Source organism: Eptatretus burgeri, chromosome 11 (assembly GCF_056783735.1).
Source record: "Eptatretus burgeri isolate ZD-2024b chromosome 11, Ebu_testis_v1, whole genome shotgun sequence".
NCBI lineage: Eukaryota > Metazoa > Chordata > Myxini > Myxiniformes > Myxinidae > Eptatretus > Eptatretus burgeri.
In genome coordinates, this window is record NC_140971.1 from 87,086,690 (window position 1) to 87,111,588 (window position 24,899).

Genomic DNA, 24,899 nt, shown 5'->3' on the forward strand with positions numbered 1-24,899 from the left:
GAGCAACAAACAACAACCACACAGGCCGTTTCTTCGCTCTCGAGTGCCCAGACGTGCGTGGCCCGGAAGTTCAAATATGATTCGCAGTTACGATTATTCGCAATTTAGTTTTAATACCCAATTATTCAATTAGCGCGAACATATTTTTTCCTTTTCACAATGTCGTGGCAAGGAAAAACAAAAAGAGAAGAGAAGAGAGAGAAAAAAAATTTACTTCCTGGTTCGGAGAATACCAGCACTCTGATGTTACCGAAATTTATGCACCGTCTAATATGAAAACGATCATAACTTGGGGTAGGGCATTGTGTTTATCTATAAATGCGCATAAGAAATCTAGAAATTATTAGAATACACAAAGTCATCACTATCCGGAAGTCCGTACGTTGTAACCCATAATGGATCCGGAAGTCCGTACGTTGTAACCCGTAATGGATCCGGAAGTCCGTACGTTGTAACCCGTAATGGCGAACGCGGCAGAGCTTCCCTTCCCCATCGGCCACGCCCACGCAACAACGTGTCTTGTCATTGGTTTGGTAAATAAATGGCCATAACTTGGGAAGCACTTGTCCGATTAATATCAAACCTTGAAAAGGCACATCCTCAGGTCCCCAGCAATATACCTGGCAAGTTTCAATTAGATTGGACCAGTGGTTGTCAAGAAACAGCATACACACACACACACACACACACACAGATTGCTGGAATTATAGATAGATATCCCAAACCCAACTGATATTTCCATGAGTGAATAACAAATGGTACCCATCAATTATAATCAAGAACTAACCTGAAATAAATAATCAAAATATGAATCCAGACATCACAAGATCACAACAAAGGTTTTACAACCCCTTTTTCAATGAGTTGATGTCTAATATCAAGACATCACATGATATCAAATATTTACTGAGATAAACGAAATGATATCTGCCCAAATTGAGACTGAAATAAACTTTAAAGCATCTTGGAAAAAAACCTGTGCCATTATAATTCTGTAGGTTTAGGCCTGGATTTGTAATTTGAAATATATATTCAAAGGCACGTGTTAATTACAAGGGCTAACAGATCCCAATGTCGCTTCCGTAATGTTGCATGCATAACTGTTTCAACACAAGCTATCACTTGTTAAAAGTCCAATTGATATGGTTATATACATCATTTCAATGCAATGTCACAATGGGATTTAAAGAAAGGTGATTATGACATTCGATGTTCAGGGAAGGTTTCTATTATACAGGGAGCCCCACAGAAAACCATGAAATTTGAGATTTTGAGATTTATTTTGCTGTATTTTACCATATCAATAAATTAACATTTAATAAAGTGTATCTTTGTTATATACTACATCTAAGTTTGCTTTTGTTTTGTTTGAAAATAAAGTGTATCTTTGTTTTACATTACATCTAAGTTTGCTTTTGTTTTGTTTAAAATAAACTGTACCAAATTTCCTGGTTTTCTGTGGGGCACCCTGTGGTATTATTTCTCATGCACTGCAGCATTAGATACATGGTACTGTAAATGACTATGACCATGTGTCATTTCTTCATTCCTGACAAGAAAAATGACTTGCCTGTATTGTTAGTATGATTATTATTATTACCTCTGACACTGAAGTTGAAGGTGGTTATGTTTCTTATTGGGTTGCTTTACGCAGCTTCTCCAGCTCGAGGGGTGTGGGAGGGGTCATTTAATTATATAATCCAAACCACCTAGGTTTAGTTGAAAAGGTGAGAGCTGATTGGCTATACCCTCCATTCACAGGTAAGAGATATGGGTGGGTCTTTCTTTAAATACATATATATATATATATATATATATATATATATATATGTATATATATATATATATGTATATATATATATATATATATATATGTATATATGTATATATATATATATATATATATATATATATATATATATATATATATATATATATATATATATATATATATATATATATATATGTTGTTGTTGTTCGTCTTTCGGCTGCTCCCGTTAGGGGTCGCCACAGCGGATCATCCGTTATGATCCGCATACTGATTTGGCACAGGTTTTACGCCGGATGCCCTTCCTGACGCAACCCTGGTCGCCTCTTACGACACAGGGATAAGGAATGGGTTTCACCGTGATTCCGGGCTGCCCTACACCCTCTCATAGCGCGGCCCAGTGCAGGGCTCCCGTCCTCAAGCGATCCTCCAACCCAAGCCTCCGAGTAGCCGGGTTACAGGCGCACGCCACTACGCCCGGTTATATATATATATATATATATATATATATATATATATATATATATATATATATATATATATATATATATATATATATATATATATATATATATATATATACACACACACTAAGTTAATGCACCCGGCACTGCCCGGGTTCTTTTTGAATGAATTTAATCTTCTAAACATATGTCTGACCCAAACACAGTATCAGTTACCTATTGGGCCATGGCAGTCATAGGCTAAGGGGGTTGGTGAGGTGGAAACACACCCCCTCCCCCCCCCCCCGGCCGAGGGGCCTTGCCACAAAGCCTATAACCTTCCCAGGGCCCATCCCGACATTTTTTATTTCAGTGGTTAGCTACTATCTTTCACCTTTCAGGAGATTAGCGCGTGCAGACAAACAAACAGACAAACAGACAAACAAAAACTTAAAATCATATGTTAGATATATTGTATATGGCGTTGCCCCATGTCAATCGGCTGAACTTGAAAAATTAACATTACGAAATCAGGTGATGACGTCATAATTCGGAAACCGGAAGTCGGAAGTACAATTCTTTTACATCGGGACACACCTGGGTACATGTTCTGTCAGCATGTGAAGTTTGGTGAGGATCAGCACAGTACTTTTCGCGTGCATAGGTCACAGATAAACACACAAACACACAAACAGACACACTTTCAACTTTATATACATATATATTAGGGTGGTCCAAAAACAGCAAAAAAAAATTAAAAAAAATTCAGGTGTTGTCTTCACAAGCCTTAAATTATTCCACTATGATTCAATAATGCGCATAAAAATTTTTAAGTTGATCGGAGGTGATTTAGAGGTCACTCCATATGACGACTTTTAGTTTCATGAGTTGGTTAAATTAGGGTATGGTCAGGTACGATTACAGGTACTTCTGGATGTCCAAGGTGGAAATGGAGTGCATTTTCGAACTCTATGGGGTCGATTTACTTGAACAAATGACTGCACCGACGTTAAATTCACTACCATTTCGAAAATATGACCTAAAACAAGACTTATCATTACTGGAGTTGAGTAACTAATCCTACTCATTTCGATATTTTCTAATCTATAATTAATTTGTTGTCCGTCTCAACATTTCTTTGAGTAAATCGACCCCACTGAGTTCGAACATGCAGTCCATTTTCACCAAGGAAGTTCAGAAGTGTATGGATTCACATCTCACCATAACCAAATTTTTCAATCAATGGAATGACAAACTATTAGAATATTTCGTCTCATTTACCAAATACCACTATCATCTCCGCCTCTATTGCTGTCTCCACTCCCGCCTGAACTTATTTCTAGCCGGCCCAACACCAGTGTTTTCGATTTAATGATTCACGAAAAATATGTTAGTTATTTATTTATTATTATATTAAATTTGTTATATATATATATATATATATATATATATATATATATATATATATATATATATATATATATATATATATATATATATATATATATATATATATATATCTTCTTCTTCTTTCGGCTGCTCCCGTTAGGGGTCGCCACAGCAGATCATCCTTATGATCCGCATAGTGATTTGGCACATGTTTTACGCCGGATGCCCTTCCTGACGCAACCCTGGTCGCCTCTTATGACACAGGGATATGGTACACCTATTTTAACCAGGGTATACACAGGCCCAGTATACTGGTACTCATTTCGCCGACCTCGGAAGGATGACAGGCTGAGTCAACCCCGTGCTGTATTAATTCAGTGGCCCAACGGGGCTTGAACTCAGGACCTTTTGGATTCCAAGCCGCTGCCCTAACCACTGCGCCAACACCAGGCTTCATATATATATATATATATATATATATATATATATATATATATATATATATATATATATATATATATATATATATATATATATATATATATATATATATATATATATATATATGTAAATATAAATATATATATATATATATGTAAATATAAATATATATATATGCAAATATATATGTATATATATATATATATATATATATATATATATATATATATATATATATGTAAATAGAAACATATATATATATATATATATATATATATATATATATATATATATATACATACATGTAAATAGAAACATATATATATATATATATATATATATATATATATATATATATATATATATATATATATATATATATATATATATATATACATACATGTAAATAGAAACATATATATATATATATATATATATATATATATATATATATATATATATATACATACATGTAAATAGAAACATATATATATATATATATATATATATATATATATATATATATATACATACATGTAAATATATATATATATATATATATATATATATATACATACATGTAAATAGAAACATATATATATATATATATATATATATATATATATATATGTAAATAGAAATATATATATATATATATATATATATATATATATATATATATATATATATATATATATACGTAAATATAAATATATATATATATATATATATATATATATATATATATATATATATATATATATATATATATACACATGTAAATATAAATATATATATATATATATATATATATATATATATATATATATATATGCACATGTAAATATAAATATATATATATATATATATATATATATATATATATATATATATATATATATATATATACATATACATATACACATGTAAATAGAAATATATATATATATATATATATATATATATATATATATATATATATATATATATATATATATATATATATATATATATATATATACACATGTAAATAGAAATATATATATATATATATATATATATATATATATATATATATATATGTAAATAGAAATATATATATATATATATATATATATATATATATATATATATATATGTAAACATATATATATATATATATATATATATATATATATATATATATATATATATATGTAAATATATATATGTAAATAGAAATATATATATATATATATATATATATATATATATATATATATATATATATATATATATATATATATATATATATATATATATATATATACTTGTAAATAGAAATATTATTAGATATATTAGAATTAGAATTATTATTAGAATTATCAGAATAATAAATATTATTAGAATAAATATATATTATATATAAATAAATAAATAGGGATATATATGTATATATACGTATATATTTATGTATTTATATATGTATGTATATATATATATATATATATATATATATATATATATATATATATATATATATATATATATATATATATATATATATATATATATATATGTATGTATATGTATATGACAGAAGTAAATAGACGCCTTAAATTTCCTCATTTCATCTGTATAACACAGTTTGACTCAGTGATTTGTGCTAATATTCGACTATTTCTTTGCATAAACGAGTTCCTGGGTCTTTTATGACAATCAACTATGTCTCGAACCCAGGGAGCATCCAAACTTTCCGATTTTCAGAGGACAAATTGTTGGCCATTCAGAAGGTGGGGTCAACCAGCATCAGATAGATCAGAACCTTGGCATTCCACTTTCTATGGTCAATCAGATGATTGTGCAATTAACCAGCAAAGGCAAAGAATCCACAGCTTCCTGTTCTAGTCGAACTGGGCCCTCAGAAAGGTATCTTTGAGCTGTCAAGTGGTCCACTGAGAAAACTCCCCGTTGCAAGGCAGCAGATGTTGCAGAGGAGGTCCAGGTTATCTCAAGAACTGCCGTGCGGTACCTTCATCAACTGGGCTACTATGGGAGAGCAGCTCGGAGAAAACCTCCTCTTTGACAAGCCAACATTCAAAGAAGAAAGAAGTAGGCTGACGAGATAGCCACCAGACCTTTGGAGTTTTAGTCAACTGTAATTTTTTCAGATGAGTCCCAATTTGCTCAATTTTCTGAGAGTGGATACGTATGGGTCTGGAGACTTCCCAGTCAAGAGTTTTCTTTGAACCGATTGCAGCCAACTGTCAAACAAGGTGGTTTTTCAGTGATAGTGTGGGGAGCAATATGGAGCACCGGTTGGTCAGAGCTTGTGGAGTGTGTTGGCAACATCAAAACGATGACACAGTTCTATCCTCGAGGATCGATGTCTCCCTGTCTTCTCCACTGGTCAGATGGTCAAAAACAACACTGTTCATGGAAGATGGAGCTCCATGCCACACTGCAAAAAAGACCAAAGAATGGCAGGACAGAAATGGGACCAAGCGACTTCCATGGCCAAGTAAGTCTCTTTAGATGAATCCCATTGAACACCTCTGGCCATATTGGACCAGGCTGTGTGGACAAAGTCCAGGAAACCAACATCATGGGCAGAATTGCTAAACCTTTTGCGTGAAACCTGGACAGAAATCCCACAAGAGAAAATTTTGGAACTCATTAGATCTATGCCTTAAAGAGTAAAAAGTGTTGAAATCTGCAAATGGCAAGTCTACAAAACACTAGTGTGTGTATTAAAATGGATGAAATATACTTCAAATGAAAAATAAATAAATAATTTAAAAATCATGGTGTCTATTTACTTCTGTCATGTCTGTCATATATATATATATATATATATATATATATATATATATATATATATATATATATATATATATATATATATATATATATATATGTATATGTATATATATATATATATATATATATATATACATATTAGGGTGGTCCAAAAACAGCAAAAAATATTTTTTTAAAATTTCAGATGTTGTCTTCACAAGCCTTAAATTATTCCACTATGATTCAATAATGCGCATAAAAAAATTTAAGTTGATCGGAGGTGATTTAGAGGTCCATATGACGACTTTTAGTTTCATGAGTTGGTTAATTAGGGTATGGTCAGGTACGATTACGGGTACTTCTGGATGTCCGAGGTGGAAATGGAGTGCATTTTCGAACTCAGTGGGGTCGATTTACTCATAGAAATGTTTAGACAGACAACAAATTAATTATAGATTAGAAAATATCGAAATGAGTAGGATTAGTTACTCAACTCCAGTAATGATAAATCTTGTTTTAGGTCATATTTTCGAAATGGTCGTGAATTCAATGTTGGTGCAGTCATTTGTTAGAGTGCATTTTCGAACTCTATGGGGTCGATTTACTCCATTTCCACCTCGGACATCCAGAAGTACCTGCAATCGTACCTGACCATACCCTAATTTATTCAAGTCATGAGACAAATTAGTCATATGGAGCGACCTCTAAATCACCTCCGATCAAGCTAGAAAAATTTATGCGCGTTATTGGATCATATTAGAATAATTTTACGCTTGTGGAGCAACATTATATTTTTTTCAACTTTTTTGGACCACCCTAATATATATATATATATATATATATATATATATATATATATATATATATATATATATATATATATATATATATATATATATATATATATATATATATATATATATACATATACACACACATGCAAGATGGGTTTCTTCCTTATTTTTTTTCTTGTTTTGTTTTTGATCCTTCTGCTACGGGACTTTGCTTCCCCTTCTGCCTTGTATTCCCCCTTTGAGGCCTCATGCGGACTCCTGCGAAAAAACTGTGGATTTTTTGGGGTGAGGAAAGTAAACAAAAAAAAACAAGGGTGGTGGTGAAGAAATTAAAGCATGAGCGGGCACGACGGGTGTAAGGCTGGTGGGAGGGTGAGAGAAAAAGGTGTGAATGAACGCAGGACGTGCGTTCTGGCCTGTGTGATGAGAGACCTGGCCTGTAAGACCTTGTTGAGGATTGAATTGATCCCTTCGAGGGCCGCCTGTTGGAGGCACTGTCTTTGTTGAAGACACTGAGGCAGAGCAGAGCCTCACTGGGACACGTTGATAGGAGGGGGAACAGAAGCATTTCCTCCTCCTGAGTGACACCTGAGCTGACGTATGGCTTCAAGGTGTTGCAGGCATTGCTCCGGTTCATTCTCTGGCGAAGTTTGAGAATCCTTCCAGAGAGAGGGAACGGTGGTGGTGAATTGTCATCCTTGTGGCCTGTGGCTGGGGCAAGGCTGCTGGAACGTCAACTCAAACAGGCCTGAATTCTTCTTCTCCCCCCCCCCACTCCCACACCATTCTCATTTACCAATTATTTTCTTAATATTTTGGCAAATATTCTTTTGATATTTTGCCCCCCCCCCACCCACCCCAGGATTATCTAGGGACACCTGGCGGGCCGTGGATTTCTCTTGTCCATTTTGTTTTGGCGCCTGTCTGTCCTTTAATTTCTTAATTATTACCACTGCATATGTTTTATAATATTCCTCGTATTTTTTTTGTAACATGGTCCATTCATTGGTTCGTATTTCTTTATTCTGATTCAAACATTTGCATTTATTCCTATTGTTTAGAATTTTGCACTGCATTATTGGATTTGCATACGATACTGTGTGTTGAAGAGTGGGGTGTGTGAAATGGCATCAGCATTCGGATGTTAACTTCGCTCGGTCACATCTGACTACCAAAACGGCGCGACCACACACTGGGTACATATTGGTCTCCCGAGCACGTTGATTAGGACCTCCGGAACAATAGACAGTACCCCAAGCCCTCTACCCCTTGATACCCGAGATATGTTGTGACTTTTTCCGATTTATAGTCAGTAATTTTGTGATTAAAAGTCGACATCTTCGTCTTCACACTTAGCGGTGACGTCGCACCAGGAAGTTGACCACCATATCCGTACTGCGATTTAACTCAAATGGCAAATAATTTTCGATTTTCCACAAATATTCCTTGTCGATGCATCCTTGGTGCTTGTCGTAATACAAACCGAGATGGTTACATGCTCCACCAATGGCTGAATGACCATAAGTTTTCCAGAAATTGGACGAGGTTTGTCCGAAATACCCAAGTGTGCATCAGGCCAAGAAAATGTTCGCTTTTGTCATTGGAACATTTTACAGAGCACTGTTATGAAACAGCAAGAGATGGCTATATCTCATGGTTCTCCTCCACGATTGAGAAAAGATGCCATACCCATGATTAGGTGGAAGAAACAGCCGTCGCTTGAAACTGCAACACCATATCTTTCGAGCTAACAGCACAAGTACACGGACGATTTGCGTGGTGAATCAAACACCTGTTGCCATGAAAATAATTATCAATTATCAACACAGATTTCTGCAAATCACATGAACCACCATCTATTTATATTGGAGAGAAAGAATGTACATATGTGTCATGTACTCCTCTGAGTTGATTTCACCTTGGATGCTAAAACTTTCAGGGTCCCCACCCTCCCCCCCTCTTTCCTCCTCTGCCCTCAACAATCCCCAATCAACTATCACCCCCACAATACCCACCACCACCACCCCAATCACCCTAAAGAATTCCCCCATCAACAGTCACTCTCGCAATACCCATCACCCCAACCCCCCTCCTCCACCATCCCCCACAATCCCCCAACCATCAGCACCACTCTCCTCTCCACTGGGGCAGGACATCCGCCACGGCATGACACAGCATGGACACGGCACGGACATGGCACGGCATGACCACAGACACAAATGGCATCCTGGGAAAGTATGAAACAGGACAATCCCGTAACATACAAGACACCTGATCATCCCGCAATGGTGGGACAAAGCATTAGTAACCCATTTTGTCCACTGTGTCCGAGTGTGATTGGGCGGTGTCTGTGCCGTGTCGTGTCTTGTGTCATGCTGTGACCATGTTTCTGCAGGAGTAAGACAACTTATTAATCAATTAACCCCTTATAAACCGTCAATTGAATGGGAAAACAAAACCTACCGATCTGTATTGAACATGCGACCAGCGTTTTCATCTTCACAAACACTTCTGCCATCTTCATCTGAATCGCTTTCTTAAGGCTCAAAATAAGATGGCTCCATAATTCCTCCGAAAGCGTTTCCATCACTAATTCTGTCTGCAATCGTGTCTTAAAAATCCCAATGATGAGTTTCAACATACTGAGTTTATTCAGAGTTGCTGATGATTGGAAATCATTATTATAATTTGAGCTGGAAATACAGTTTCTCTATGTAAGCCACCACTTGGATCAAGGTGAGTTCATCATGTGACATCACTCGCGAAATTGAAAATCAACACTATAAGCACTTTGCTCTTGACAAAAAAAAAAAAATTCCCATTAAATTAGACCATGATTAATGTTTTTCAATGGTTTTCAGAAAAAGAAAATTTTACATTTGGGGTCCCCCTTAAACATTTGTGGGAAGATAGAAATGTGCAATGTAGGTGAAAAAAAAATTCAAATTTCTGTAAAATCAATATCATAAATATCAATAAATTAAAATCACATTAAAAATAATATCAATTAATATAATTAATTTATGTAAAATATAAATTAATTTATACAGAATACAAGATATAAATTATCAATATAAAATATATAATATTTAAAGAAACAAACAAACAAGTTAGAACAAAAAGAATGGAAATGGCAGTGGTAAATACGTATTTCAAGAAGGAGGAACACAGGGTGACATACAAGAGTGGAGGAAAGTGCACACAGGTGGATTACATCTGAAGCAGGAGATGCAACCTGAAAGATATGAGAGACTGTAAGGTGGTGGCAGGGGAGAGTGTAGCTCGACAGCATCGATTGGTGGTCTGTAGGATGACTTTAGAGGTGAGGTTGAGGAAGAGAGTGAGGGCTGAAGAAAGAACCAGATGGTGGAAGCTGAAGGAGGAAGACTGTTGCGTGAAATTTAGGGAGGAGGTGAGACAGGCGTTGGATGGTGGTAAAGATGGGTGGGATGATTGGGCAACTACAACAGAAGTGGTGAGGGAGATAGCTAGGAAGATACTTGGTGTGACATCTGGACAGAGGAAGGAAGATAAGGAGACTTGGTGGTGGAATGAGGAAGTACAGGAAAGTATAAGGAAGAAGGGGTTGGTGAAAAAGAAGTGGGATAGTCAGAGAGATGAAGAAAGTAGGCAGGAGTACAAGGAGTGGCAGCGCAAGGCAAAGAGAGAGGTGGCAAAGGCCAAGGAAAAGGCATATGACGAGCTGTATGAGAAGTTGGATACAAAAGAAGGGGAAAAGGATTTATACTGATTGGCAAGACAGAGGGACCGAGCTGGGAAGGATGTGCTGCAGGTTCGGGTGATAAAGGACGCAAATGGGAATGTGCTGACGAGCGAGGAGAGTGTGTTGAGAAGGTGGATGGAGTACTTTGAGGAGCTGATGAATGAAGAAAATGAGAGAGAGAGAAGGTTGGAAGAGGTGGAGATAGTGAATCAGGAAGTGGGGTGGATCAGTAAGGATGAAGTGAGGACTGCTATGAAGAAGATGAAAAGTGGAAAGGCGGTTGGCCCAGATGACATACCAGTGGAGGCATGGAAGTGCTTAGGAGAGATGGCAGTGGGGTTGTTAACCAGATTGTTTAATAAAGTCTTGGAAAGTCAGAGGATGCCGGAGGAGTTGAGATTAAGTGTTCTGGTTCCGATTTTCAAGAATAAGGGTGATGTGCAGAGCTGTGGAAATTACAGAGGGATAAAGTTGTTAAGCCACACCATGAAATTGTGGGAATGAGTAGTGGAAGCTCGGTTGAGAGGAGAGGTGACGATCTGTGAGCAGCAATATGGGTTTATGCCAGGAAAGAGCACCACTGATGCGATGTTTGCTTTGAGAATGTTGATGGAGAAGTAAAGGGAAGGCCAGAAGGAATTACATTGTGTGTTTGTGGATTTAGAGAAAGCTTATGATAGGGTGCCAAGAGAGGAGTTGTGGCATTGTATGAGGAAGTCGGGAGTGGTGGAGAAGTATGTGAGAATCGTTCAGGATATGTATGAGGACAGTGTGACAGCGGTGAGGTGTGCGGTAGGAATGACGGACCGGTTTAAGGTAAAAGTGGGATTGCACCAAGGATCGACTCTGAGCCCTTTCCTGTTGCAATGGTGATGGACAGGCTGACGGACGAGATCAGACTGGAGTCTCCATGGACTATGATGTTTACGGATGACATCCTGATCTGAAGGGAGAGTAGGGAGCAGGCCGAGGCGAGCCTCGAGAGGTGGAGGTACGCACTGGAGAGAAGGGGAATGATAGTCAGTCAGAGTAAGACGGAGTACATGTGCGTAAATGAGAGGGAGGGTGGTGGTATGGTGCGGTTGCAAGGAGTTGAGGTGGGGAAGGTGGATGGGTTTAAATACTTGGGATCAACTGTCCAAAGTAACGGAGAGTGTGGGAGAGAAGTGAAAAAGAGAGTGCAGGCAGGATGGAGTGGTTGGAGAAGAGTTGCAGGAGTGATTTGTGACAGAAGGGTAGCTGCAAGAGTGAAGGGGAAAGTATATAAGACGGTAGTGCGACCAGCTATGTTGTATGGTTTGGAGGCGGTGGCGCTAACAAAAAGACAGGAAGCGGAGCTGGAGGTGGCAGAGTTAAAGATGCTGCGATTCTCGTTGGGAGTGACGAGGATGGATAGGATAAGAAATGAGTATATTTGAGGGACAGTGCAGGTAGGACGGTTGGAGACAAAGTGAGAGAGGTGAGAGTGAGATGGTTTGGACATGTGCAGAGGAGGGAAGCGGAGTATATCGGGAGAAGGATGTTGAACATGGAGCCGCCAGGCAGGAGGAGAAGAGGAATGCCAAAGAAGAGGTTCATGGATACGGTAAGGGCGGACATGCGGGTGGTTGGAGTGAAATGGAGACGGTTGATCCGCTGTGGCGACCCCTAACGGGAGCTCGCCGAAAGAAGAAAAAGATAATATATAAATAAATGTGAATTTATAAAATATAAATATAAAATACAATATAAAATATATAATATAAAATAGAGATTACAAAATATAAATTAATTATTTGATATAATATATACATATAATTAATTATTAAAATAATATCAATTAAAAATAATATCAGGTCAATTCATATAAATTAATATCACATTTAAAATATCATTAAAATCAATAGATCAATGTAAATATCAAAAAATCAAAGTCATTTAATATCATAGTTACCTTTAAGTATCTCCCACTCTCCCCTCCCCCTCACTGTTGCCAGCTAATAGTGTATCCTACTGTATAGGTATGCCTGGTGTTGGCTCAGTGGTTCGGGTGGTGGCTTGGGATCCTCGGGTCCTGAGTTCAAGCTTCGTTTCCCGCTGAATTAATTCACCAGGGGGTTGACTCAGCCTGCCATCCTGCCGAGGTCGGCAAAATGAGTACCAGCTTGCTGGGATGACTGAGTCATTCGAGTATCCTGCGTCAGAGTGGCGACCCGTCCAGGATTGTACCCAATAGCCAAGGAGATTGCTTCGGCAGCACCAACGCTCTGTACAGAGTATGGTCCCAATGGGATGGGATGGGACTGTATAGGTAGCTGTATACATAGCTGGAAGGGTTCAGTTCTGGAATCCTTCACAACCAATGCCATATTCTCAGTCCTGAAAGGCTGTCTTGAAAAGCTTACAATACCTTTTCCAGATTGTCTTGTTTCGTAGTTTTGTTGATTGTAGGTCTCGGACTTTAACAAGCATCAACCCTGTCTACAAAAAAAATTGTTGATGTATCATGTACTTGCCCAACTTGTTGAGTTCCTCCGCATTTGCTTTTGTGTTGGGTTCGTGTTTTCTTGTCCATGTGTCTTTTGGGTCTCGTTCAGGTCTGTTGCTGTGTTTCGATATTTCCATCCACTTTTCCTGTTCATTCATTCCCCTACTTGTTACGCTGCGGTCCCACTTTTGGTGCATTACCTTTCCCCATTCTGTCACCATGCTCTTCCACGACCTTCAATTTCATGTAAAAAAAAAAAACCACAATTGTTTTTTTTTTTTTAAACAAACAAACATTTTCTATTTCACAGAGGTATACATTGCATACTTGACATGCAAATGATCAGATTATGAAACATAAAGCTGCGTTTCTTAATGATGAATGACAATTTAATGCTTGTAATGGTTTCCTCAAAGGAATGTACAAGTAAAGTAAAATCTGCAGTGTGTAGTTCCTTCAGCTGCAGTAAACGATGCCTCCCATTTGAATTCACCTCAAATCCAAATACGACCCACATGCTGAAGCCTTGGCCTGCAGGCCTAATTACAACCGACACAACAGACCTTATGCAATCTCAAATTTAATAGTAACGGCACCAGAATTTTGACCCCTGTCGCTTTGTGTATAAAAGAGCAAGTAGATTGTTCCAGTCATGCTTTGGGGACATGCAGAAAGCCAGCAAGACAGTACCGCTTGTTTGCGGCCTACACATATGCCTGTGTGCATGCATTCCAAGCACTCTTATTTCCAATACTTCAGGATCGAACAGCACACATATTGTTAATGTTAATAAGCTATTGAAACTTGGCGAGTGCTGAATTACAGTGTTTGCCCCCTCAATTACCCTAATTGTTACCTCTCTGACAGAATGTTACATTCTCATTTTGCAATAAATATTTTGATCGAGCAATAAGCAGTTTTGATTCACAATTGTCAAACAGCGGTTACTTAAAGCAGATGATTTTCAATTTATTTTGGCAAGTTCAGAAATGGTTGGTGGGGGGAAAAAAAAAAGCAGCAATGTTTGCTTTAAGCAGGATGTAGTATATTTTGAGATGGGATAGTAGGTGATGAAAATGGAAAAATAGTTCTCTCACCTCGACACCCTTATCTAGTTAACGGCTCATGACATGTCGGTTATCTCAGCAGCCCGATCTCTCCGCTGAGACGGTTATTCTTCGATGGGCCAATGCAATGAGATATCATCTTAATTAAAATCTGCAGCCGATTTGCCTGCTATTATGCAAAGTTGGCCAGTGTAATATTGAATTTGAGACCGGGAGAAGGTCCTTATTAAATATTAAGACTCCTCAGGGAAAGGTAAACGAAGGCCAGTAAATGTTCTGGCACACTTCAGTAGCATTACACATTATATTTAGAATAATAATAAAAATGATAATAAAACCCCGTTTTCCCCTCAGCACTCAATGAATGAGAAAAGATGATATGGCATTTACTGCTTGCCATTCTAACCACGGAACATCAAATGCATTTACTCACTTTCGTCTACTGGGCTTTTAAAACTGGTTTCTTCTGCTAAAATATTCATTAAGGTTTTGAAGCTGCCTGTTCAAAGACATCTCAATCAAGCAAGTGCAGTAATCCATGGTTAAGTGATCAAGTTAGCACCAGAAGATGTCAGAAGCATAAACGTACAAAAACAATCACCAAGTGGTATATTGCATTTGCGATTGATATGCAATCACAATGATGAGGTAATCAGAAAAGTTGACATTTTGAGCACTAACCCTTCATAGGACAAAACTAAATTGAGCATTAACACCCGTCACCAACCATCAACACCCACCCCCCCCCACCCCATCCCAGTTTTGTGCAGAACCACAGCTCTCCACCCAAAAGGAAATCATACGACGATCTATTCTATGCATCCGGGCTCGGATATACGTGTTTTTGCATGACTATAAGTCTTGGCCTTGAGGTGAAGGCACATGTCTATTAGATTGACAAGCATTATCTGACTCTGTACTTTGGTCTTGGGGAAAAAGTACATGTCCTTCGCTTTTTTACGGTGTTTCATTTTCTACCCTTTTATACAATGAATGCATATCTGAGGTGACAGTAAGCCAGAAAACTATGCATGGATTAAATACCTTTTCAGGGGTTGGGGCTGGGGGGGGGGGGAGGACACTTCAGATGTTGTCCAACATTCATACACACTTCCGTTATGGAAAACCAGACTCGATGAAATGGTTAGAGTGTCCGCTCTGAATCTGGGAGGTCATTAGTTTAAACTTCAGCTGAGTTGTACCAAAAATTTTTAAATGGTACATGCTGCTTCCTTGCCTGATGCTCAGCATATAAAAGGATCGTTCACAGATAAACAATGCTGGGAAGGCAATGGCAAACCACCTAGTATAACCCTTACCAAGAAACTGCTTCCCCAGGCAAAAATGCTACAGTTAGAACACTAGTATATGAGAACGATAGCCGATCACATCACGTGCCTTCTGGTTGAATGGTTTGCATTAGCGGGAACAATCATCTGGGTGGCAGACAGACGGTTGTTCTTTGCGGATTATGAGGTTTGACCGTGTGAGATAATCCGTGGTGATGCTCACCATAACTCAGGAGGTGTGTCTGATTTATATATATATATATATATATATATATATATATATATATATATATATATATATATATATATATATATATATATATATATATATGTAGTATGTACAAACTGGGATGCAAAAGTACGAGTCCAGTCAGAAATGTATTAATTGAAACATGATAACAAAATAAATAATTGTAATATTTAACCAAAAGCACTTTCAAGGGATTTCCCTGAACCCTTAAGGATATAACAACACTCACTTTAATAGGAAAAATCAAATCTGTCTTTACTTTTAATCAATAATCAGTGTGACCCCCTTTTGCCTTGAGAATTGACTCAACTACATTTGGGATTGATTAAATTAGTTTATGGATTATGTTTGAGTCAATCTTTTCCCAACAGTGTTGTAATGCACTCCACAGCATAGTCAGACTGCTTACATACATTTTATCTTTCTTTCAAATGTATTCACCCTTCATTTATTCTGTGAAGACAGTTAATAATATCAGTCAATATCAGTGTCAGTCAATAATAACTAAAATAAATTAAAGAATATCGACAAACATATATTCAATACTACGACAAATTAGTGTGACATTGGGATATGATGTTTGGTGTTGGCTTAATGATTAGGGTGGTGGGCTTGAGATCTTAGGATCCTGAGTTCAAATCCCCCTTGGCTGTTGAATTAATACCAGGTGGGGTTGACTCTGCCTGTCATCCTTCCGAGGTCAGCAAAATGAGTGCCAGCTTGCTGGTAACCTGTGTCGGAGTGGCGACCTGTCCAGGATTGTAACCAATAGCCAAGGAGACTGCTTAGGCAGCACCAATGGTCTGCACAGAGTATTGTCCCTAAAGATGGATGGATTGGGATTTGAGAAAGCTTGGCATTGATTTAATTTAATGCTCTCATACTTTTGCACCTCATGGGTGTAATGGTGAGCAACAGCCGCAGATTACATCTCATATGGTAAAATCACATAATCCGCAAGGAACAAAAGCCTGTCTGCCATTCAGATGATAATGCAAACCAAGAACCATAAGGCAAGTGTGATCAGGTGGAGATTTTTTTTTGGTATACTTTGTCGAGGCTCGTATAAGAGCTATCATACATAACATATAACATAGGGAGCAGAAGACAAGAGGTGGGGACAGAGGGAAGCACACCAATAGTAGAGAATAGGGACATTAGGAGATCTGTGGAAGCAAGAGGGATTGGGGGGAGGGGTGCATGTGATAAACAAGATGATACCACAGGGACTTTCATGAAGAAAAGCAGGGAATTTGAAGGAGGTGGGTTTGAGTTAGGATAATGGGGGTAGAAAAGATTATGGTTTTGAATGGGGAAGAAAAGAGATGGTGGTGAACAGCTGTTTTAAAGACCTGGAGAGAAGAGTGGGATTGAAGAGAGTGTGGGAGTTTGTTCCAGAGGCAGGAAAAAAGAGGAATGAAAGAGTGAAGGTGAGCAGTGATTCTTCATTTTGGCAATTTCACCAGAAGGGGTTGCTGGTAGACCTTGAGCACCCTGCAGAAATATAGGGGGTGGGGGAACAGAGCACAGACAGACAGGGGGGCAAGGCCGGAGAGGAGATGGTAGAAGACAAAAAGACCACCGACCTGCCTGTGGTGAGAGAGTGAAAGAACCAAACACTCAGCCTCATCGCAAGAGATACCAATGATTGTAAAAGCCTAAAAGCCTTTGATATGAATCAAAATGTGTGGAGCGTGACGAAGCGCTCCCACCCAATCTCCAACGGACCTAAGTCCCGCATATGCACAGACCAAAGCATCGCCTCCTGCCCAAAGGCTTCAGCCCGGCCACTCATGTCAAAAGACAGACATTTTATGGTCACCATCGGTGGTCACTTCCGAGTCCTGTTTTTGTCTGGTAACTTACGTCCATTAAAGACAGGGTGGGAGCGCTTTGTCATGCTCCACACAATTTGATTCTTTATGTGCGTGTGTGTGCGCTGGCAGGATAGCCAAGAGGTATGCACACGCTGATAGGTCCTTAAGGCTCTTATACTTTTCATGCAGAGGTGAGATGATTCATGAAAGAGATAAACAAAATGTTTGTTTGTTTGGTTCTTAGATTAAAAAAAAAGAATCTTATTTTAGAATGTCAATCAGCTGAGTTTTAAAAATCCAATGTTTATAAAACTTTCTGTTGTGACATTTTTGTTGGGGGGAAAGTGCATGTCATCTACTTATATTCAGAGTATTTACATTTTTCTTTTACTTTTGTCATTTATTAAACACCTGTACATTTATAAAACAGTTGCAGCCCATCCTCCTTTGAGCACAAATTAATAATGGCCACGAGGTTAAATTTAATATGCCTTTATATAGATAACTGCAATTGAAAATAAAAATTTGTTTAAGAGGAGAAACAATTCATTTTGAATTATTAGAATCACAATTCTTTATTATTCAAGAAAGCAAAATTTGGTGGGGGTGGCTTATCAGCATAGAGTCAGATGGGGCAAGACTCCACCCTTCCCTATCCTCCTTGGTCCTTCTGTTCTGAATACTGAACTTTTATTCGAAATTACCTACTATACTGTTAGCCAGAAAGTCCTTCGGGTGCGAATATTTAAGATCATGGACATTTAACCACAACTGAAGGGTGTGGGCGGAGGGGGAGTACATCTCACGTCACCTTGAATTCCAAAGGCATCTTGCTTCACATTATTCTGTCAATTAAAATAACTGCATCATGATGTCGCAACCATACATTGAACTCTTAGCTCTTAGTTACCCCCATTCCTCCCCAATTGTTTCCTCAATCTGATAATTGTGTCTGGCTGCAACTTCCATGGGCAAAATAGTAGATATTTTGACCAACCATTACTTCCCTCATACTGACACAGTCTTCATATGCTCCAGACTTCATAATCCTGCACCCTATTTCATAAGGGCTGGCAGGATACCCAAGAGGTATGCACACTTGCCTCTGAGCTATCTAACCTGGTTTTGAACGTCCACCCAGCTATAAACTGCCATCGTCGTGTTTCACAGATGGGATGAAGCATCGATGTGTGCAGCAACCCTCGGACTAATGCCAAGCCGGGTGTCCTGTCCTGGTACAGCGACACCACCTCTTTTCACCTCCCAACCTCTTTTCCCTTTTTTAGCTCGCCTGTTCGAAGAACAGAGAGGTTTCGCGATACCCCCGGCGTGAGCGTCAGCGTGAGCGTGAAAATGTTAAAGTTTTTGATGCGTTATTTTTTCCTTTCTAATGTTTTTATCTACCACACTATTTTTTATACGCCCGATATATATATATATATATATATATATATATATATATATATATATATATATATATATATATATATATATATCGGGACATATTATGTGATACCGGTCGTCCGTCCGTCCGTCCGTCCGTCCATCCGTTCCTGTCCGTCCATCCGTTCCTGTCCGCACTCTAACTCCCAAAGTTTTCAACTTCCACATTTCATATTTGGTACATAGGTACAGACTGGGGAGACGGTGTGTCGCGACATACGTTGTCATCTAAAGTGGTTGCCATGGCAACCAGGATGCTGTTTTCCATCCGTTCCTGTCTGCACTCTAACTCCCAAAGTTTTCAACTTTCACGTTTCATATTTGGTACATAGGTACAGACTGTGGAGACGGTGTGTCGTGACACATGTTCGCCATCTAAAGCGGTTGCCATGGCAACCAGGATGCTGTTTTCCATGTAGTAGCACAATTCTGTATATACCTTCTTAGTGGGCGTATATTGTGCTCACTTGCGCTCTTGTTACTGATTACAATATACAAATACATATATTGCTTTAAAATTATACTTCACTGCAATGCTTTATAAAAATATTAATTATTAGACGAGTCTTTTAAAAACGATAAATGTATAAACAGGCGAGCATTGGGTGGCTTTGACACCAACTCTCTGGTTAACTCATCTTCTCTCATTATCCTCCCTTGCATATTCTATTCTTTCGTATTTTGTTACTTGTTTCCTCACTTCGTCTTTGAATCTATTCATTTTATTTCTCCCTTCTTATATTTTCATTGTTTCCAGTCAAGGGTTTTGTACTTTTCGTACCCCTGTCTTCATTACGCCCTTCGGCTTTAAAGGCTTCTTTTCACAAGTTTCAGAAAAAAAAAATTCTGTCCTGCTGATGAAGCATCATGGCAGCAGATAACATCATCGTGTTAGCAGTATCACATCCTGCAAAAGCAATGATGTTATCTGTTGCCTTAAGGCCTGATCTAGTTTCCTAGAATGTCATGTGCTGCTGGCAAGACATTGCCAAGATATGATCCATCATGTGGATGCTATTTCGCAGCTACACAATTCCTTCCACGAATACCATTTGATCTACTTGAGGACATTATTGCTCGAAGTCTGTGAGTCGAGATTTCCAACAGAATGAAAAGCAATTAAAAATGGACGGACACGTCAGTGGAGTGATGTACATTTTACTCACTCAGAACTTTGAGTTCAGCCTTGGCTTCGAGGGTTTCATTCATCCCCAGCACTGCACATTTGTAAATTCCAGAATCGTTGGTTGTTGTGTTGTCAATTTTAAGATGTCCCCCTCCAACCATCATAATTCTTTTCTCTCTGAAATGGAATAAACATCCGAGGGCCAAGAGAGAGGGGGGGGGAACAGTGAGGGGAAGGGAGAGTTGGTGTCGAGACTTTACATTCAAAGCATTGGGCCAAATGTTAAAGTTTACTTTGTGAGCTGTCTCTAAAACCTCATGTAAATTTTGAGTTCAGCTGGTAATATTTTTCTTAACAAATAACACTATTTGGCCAAGAGCAGTTTGTGATTAAAAAGGCCTGCCTTTATACCACCACCTTTGCATACATGAGGGCCTCCCAATGGCTACATGATACCAGGGAGATGAACAAGAACAGATGTCAGCAATTGATGGGCCTCAGATGATATTCACTGCAATGACCTAACCCAGCCCCTTCAATTGCTCCAAGCCACCTGTGTAGCCAATTATCTCGGAAAGACAGCATGGAACCAATGGGACAAGCAGAAGTGATACCGAAGGAGGAGCGAATTGGATTTTGAAAAATTAATGTTTTCTTGGAATCAAATTCCCACCTTTCGGGCATGATGTTGCCTCGTTTAGTCCATTGGAGTTTCGGACGAGGGTGGCCGATAGCAGAACATTCGATCAAGGCAGTGTGGCCTGCAAGTACGGCGATATCCACAGGCCGTCTGATAAATGCCGGGCGCTCATATGTGCTTGAATCTGATCAAACAAGGGGTGAGGAAAGAATTAGGTAGGTAAAGGGAAAGACTACAGATGCAATAAAAACATAGGTAGGGTGAAATTGGGGGGTGGGGGGGTGAGCGAGGAGATCAAAAATGAGGGGGGCAGTGACAAGCTGTTCTCCCTCTTATCCAAGGGTGACAGCAATAGACAGCTGACCGGCAGCCAAGCTTGCATAACTTGCACACGCCATGTCCTATTCGTGAAGGGCAGCATGTTTTGGACATAAAATATTTGGAGGGTGAAGTCTCAACAATGTTAGCACTAGTCTTTTTATTTACTTTAAAGCTATTCTTCCAAAGTGTCATTTGTAAAATTCTGTCACTACATAATAAATTTCAAAGGTAATTTGAAAAGGCAATGTTGACTTCAATTACCAAAAATTATATGATGGAGACCTAGTAGTCAGAGTGAGCTCACATCTTCTACAAAAAAAACATATCTGTGGAACTCGGAACTGCGGATCTTGAAAGAGTGAATAACAGTTGTAAAAATGAGATCATTTTTGTAGCAAGGTAAAAGAGGCATCTATTTATTAAATAATCAAATACGGTACAATATTCCGATCATTCCTTCCTCTTACGTTTGGTACCAGTATCCCCTCCTTTCACTCCCAATCCGATTATACCCATTTTACCTCTTCTTTCTGCACTTGTTCCACATTCTCACACCTTCCTTCTCTATTCTTAGAATTTCTCAATTTAGTTCTCCCTCTCATGTACACATAATACTATATATGGGCCTATAATTATACATTTGGTAATTGCTATTCATTATTAAAGGATGTTTTGTTCACTGAGGCATAAATTTGCATGACAAGTGAAGTTTTGCAAATAATATTGACCTGCGTTCATCATTATAACTACTCTATGAAAATTGAATTCAAATTATCATCCTCAATGCCTGTACGTATAAAAGGGTGCCCGGTTGATACGGGCTATGTGGGCAAAGGCCACCCAACATCGACCAAGTAACTACATTAAGTAATATACTTGCGCTGCAACTAATGCAATACCATTAAACAACAGTAGTATTATATATTCAGTGTTTTTGGCCAGACACATATTTAATATTATCAAATTGAAATTAATGTTGAATTGCATCATCATCACTTTGCTGCTGCTGGGCTGTCTGACCTTCCCTCCCTAGATCCGACAACCAATAGTATGCTTAGGAGCTTCACATGCGAGAAAACAGGATAAAAAAGAGCACCATCAGTCAAAAAGGCCGTAAAAGGATGACAAACATGGTGGCAAAGGGGAGAATCATATTGTTAATGCAAGTGCATGGAAGGATTGTTTTGGACCTTGCCCATCTCCACGCAGATCCTCCATGCATGGGTGTGGAAATATGCATTTCCTTTTATTGATATTTTAACAAGGGATTTGTTTTTATTGGATTAATTGCACAGTCCTTTATTCCATCATGTTATTATTGATGAACCATACTCGATACAAAGCGTTGGTGCTCCCGAGGCAAAAACAGCATTCCTTTCCTGTAGTAATTCTCTGCAGACTGCTGTAATAGGAACTGTTACCAACTATTGTGTATGAGAGAAGAACTCTTCTATACTATAGTTCTAACTGAAGCATTTTTGCCTGGGGAAACAGTTTCTTGGTCAGGGTTATACTTGGTGGTTTGCCATTGCCTTCCCGGCATTGTCTGTGATCTATCCTTTTAAATGCTGAGTATCAGGCAAGGAAGCAGCACGTACCATTCAAAACTTTTTAGGTACAACTCAGCTGAGGTTTAAACCAACGACCTCCCAGATTCAGAGCGGACACGAACCATTTCACCGAGTCTGGATTTCCATAATGGAAGTGTGTATGAATGTTGGATAACATAACCTGGAGTGTTCCTCAAGTTCACAATATCAGGACATTAAGGGAGTTCTTCAAATAATCTTTCTAAAGTACAAGTTTTATTTGTTAAATCTTAGTTCTGAGAATCTGCAGCTTTGGGCAGAAACACAAACAACTCAACAACTCTCATGTTTTAACTTAAAATCACTGGTGGATTGCTGAAGTTTCTGTTTTTTTGATTTCGTGAAAAAGATTTAACTTAACCTGCACAACGTAACCTAAACTCCTTGAGTAGAGTATACCATAAAGTTACCAAATTAAAGTGGGAGATCTAATTGTTGACTATTACAAACCAACAAAGACTATGTCAAGCGTGACTGCAGAATAGAACCACAGTGGTGCAATGTGTCACTGTCATCGACTTTAATAACATTTTATTTCTTGCCAAGCCCGATCTAGCGCTCAGCTCACCCATCTATAAATATACCATCAGCCGCCCCTGTATCTTGCGACATATTGACAGGGCCTCAAAATACTCACATGGTTGTAACTTGAATTTTGTTAGACAGGTGTCTCGGCTCCCAGAAAAGCTAGCCATACAGCAAAGGACCGTGGGATGTATATCGTCATCATGAGGAGAGAGGAAGCAAAGAAATAAGGAAATAATATTCAGAGAGAGGACCAGATTACAGACAGATGAAAGGCAAGCTTCCATTTTAAAGGGCTGCAAGATGGGTTTAGGAATGTACAGAAACAGGAAGTTGTTCAACAGGCAAGACAAAAGAGGTATGATAGAATGGATATGAGCAAGCAGCCTGGAAGGGAAGGGGGGGCATATAAAAGAAAGCAGGCAGTAAAAGTTCAGGTGTGAAACAGTGAAATACAAAGAAGCTGCCAACTTGCCAAAGATAAGAAAACAACAAACCCTGTGGCTTGGCATTTCATCAGAGGACGTTGATGATTCTTTGGACTCCACTGTGATCAAGAGTGCGAAGTTGGCATAAAGAGTCCCGGTTTAGAGAAGGATGCCATCCATGTGACAGAGCACTGTGCGTAAATGCTTTGTATTTTGTGAGGAGCTAAGAGTATCTATCGAGGAATGACTCGATCCTAGGGAATATGCCGAGACAATGCATGCCTCTGGAAGCCAATAGGAAAATATGATATGCTCAAGGTGTGTCATGGCTGATGATAATGTAAAGGAGCCCAAATAGTGCACTTCAGCAAGGAATTTCCCAGAAAGGGGAATTTGCAAAGAAGTTCTTCAGGAGCTCAGCAGAAAGTCTCGTTGTTGTCTCTCATAACGTGGCATGGCTCGAGTTTGCTCCATGTGACACAAATTGTAACTTAATGGTTATTGTTGCAGGAATATAATAGTAAGGCCCTCTGAACACGAGGAAAACTAAAGCGCCACTTGTAGAACACATATTCTCACCTTACGTGTTCATTCTGAACA

At 38.3% G+C, this 24,899-nt stretch overlaps 1 protein-coding gene across 8 annotated transcripts in view; it reads right to left on the reverse strand.

Moving 5' to 3' along the window:
- Positions 1-24,899, reverse strand: part of LOC147017562 (neogenin-like) — a 491,631-nt gene that overhangs the window by 277,362 nt on the left and 189,370 nt on the right. For all 8 annotated transcript variants that reach the window (XM_085847263.1, XM_085847265.1, XM_085847261.1 and 5 more), the window contains 2 exons: positions 21,470-21,620; positions 20,837-20,973 (listed from right to left, as the gene is read on the reverse strand). In XM_085847263.1, the coding sequence (XP_085703389.1) occupies positions 20,837-20,973; positions 21,470-21,620 (288 nt within the window). The remainder of the gene's footprint in view (positions 1-20,836; positions 20,974-21,469; positions 21,621-24,899) is intronic.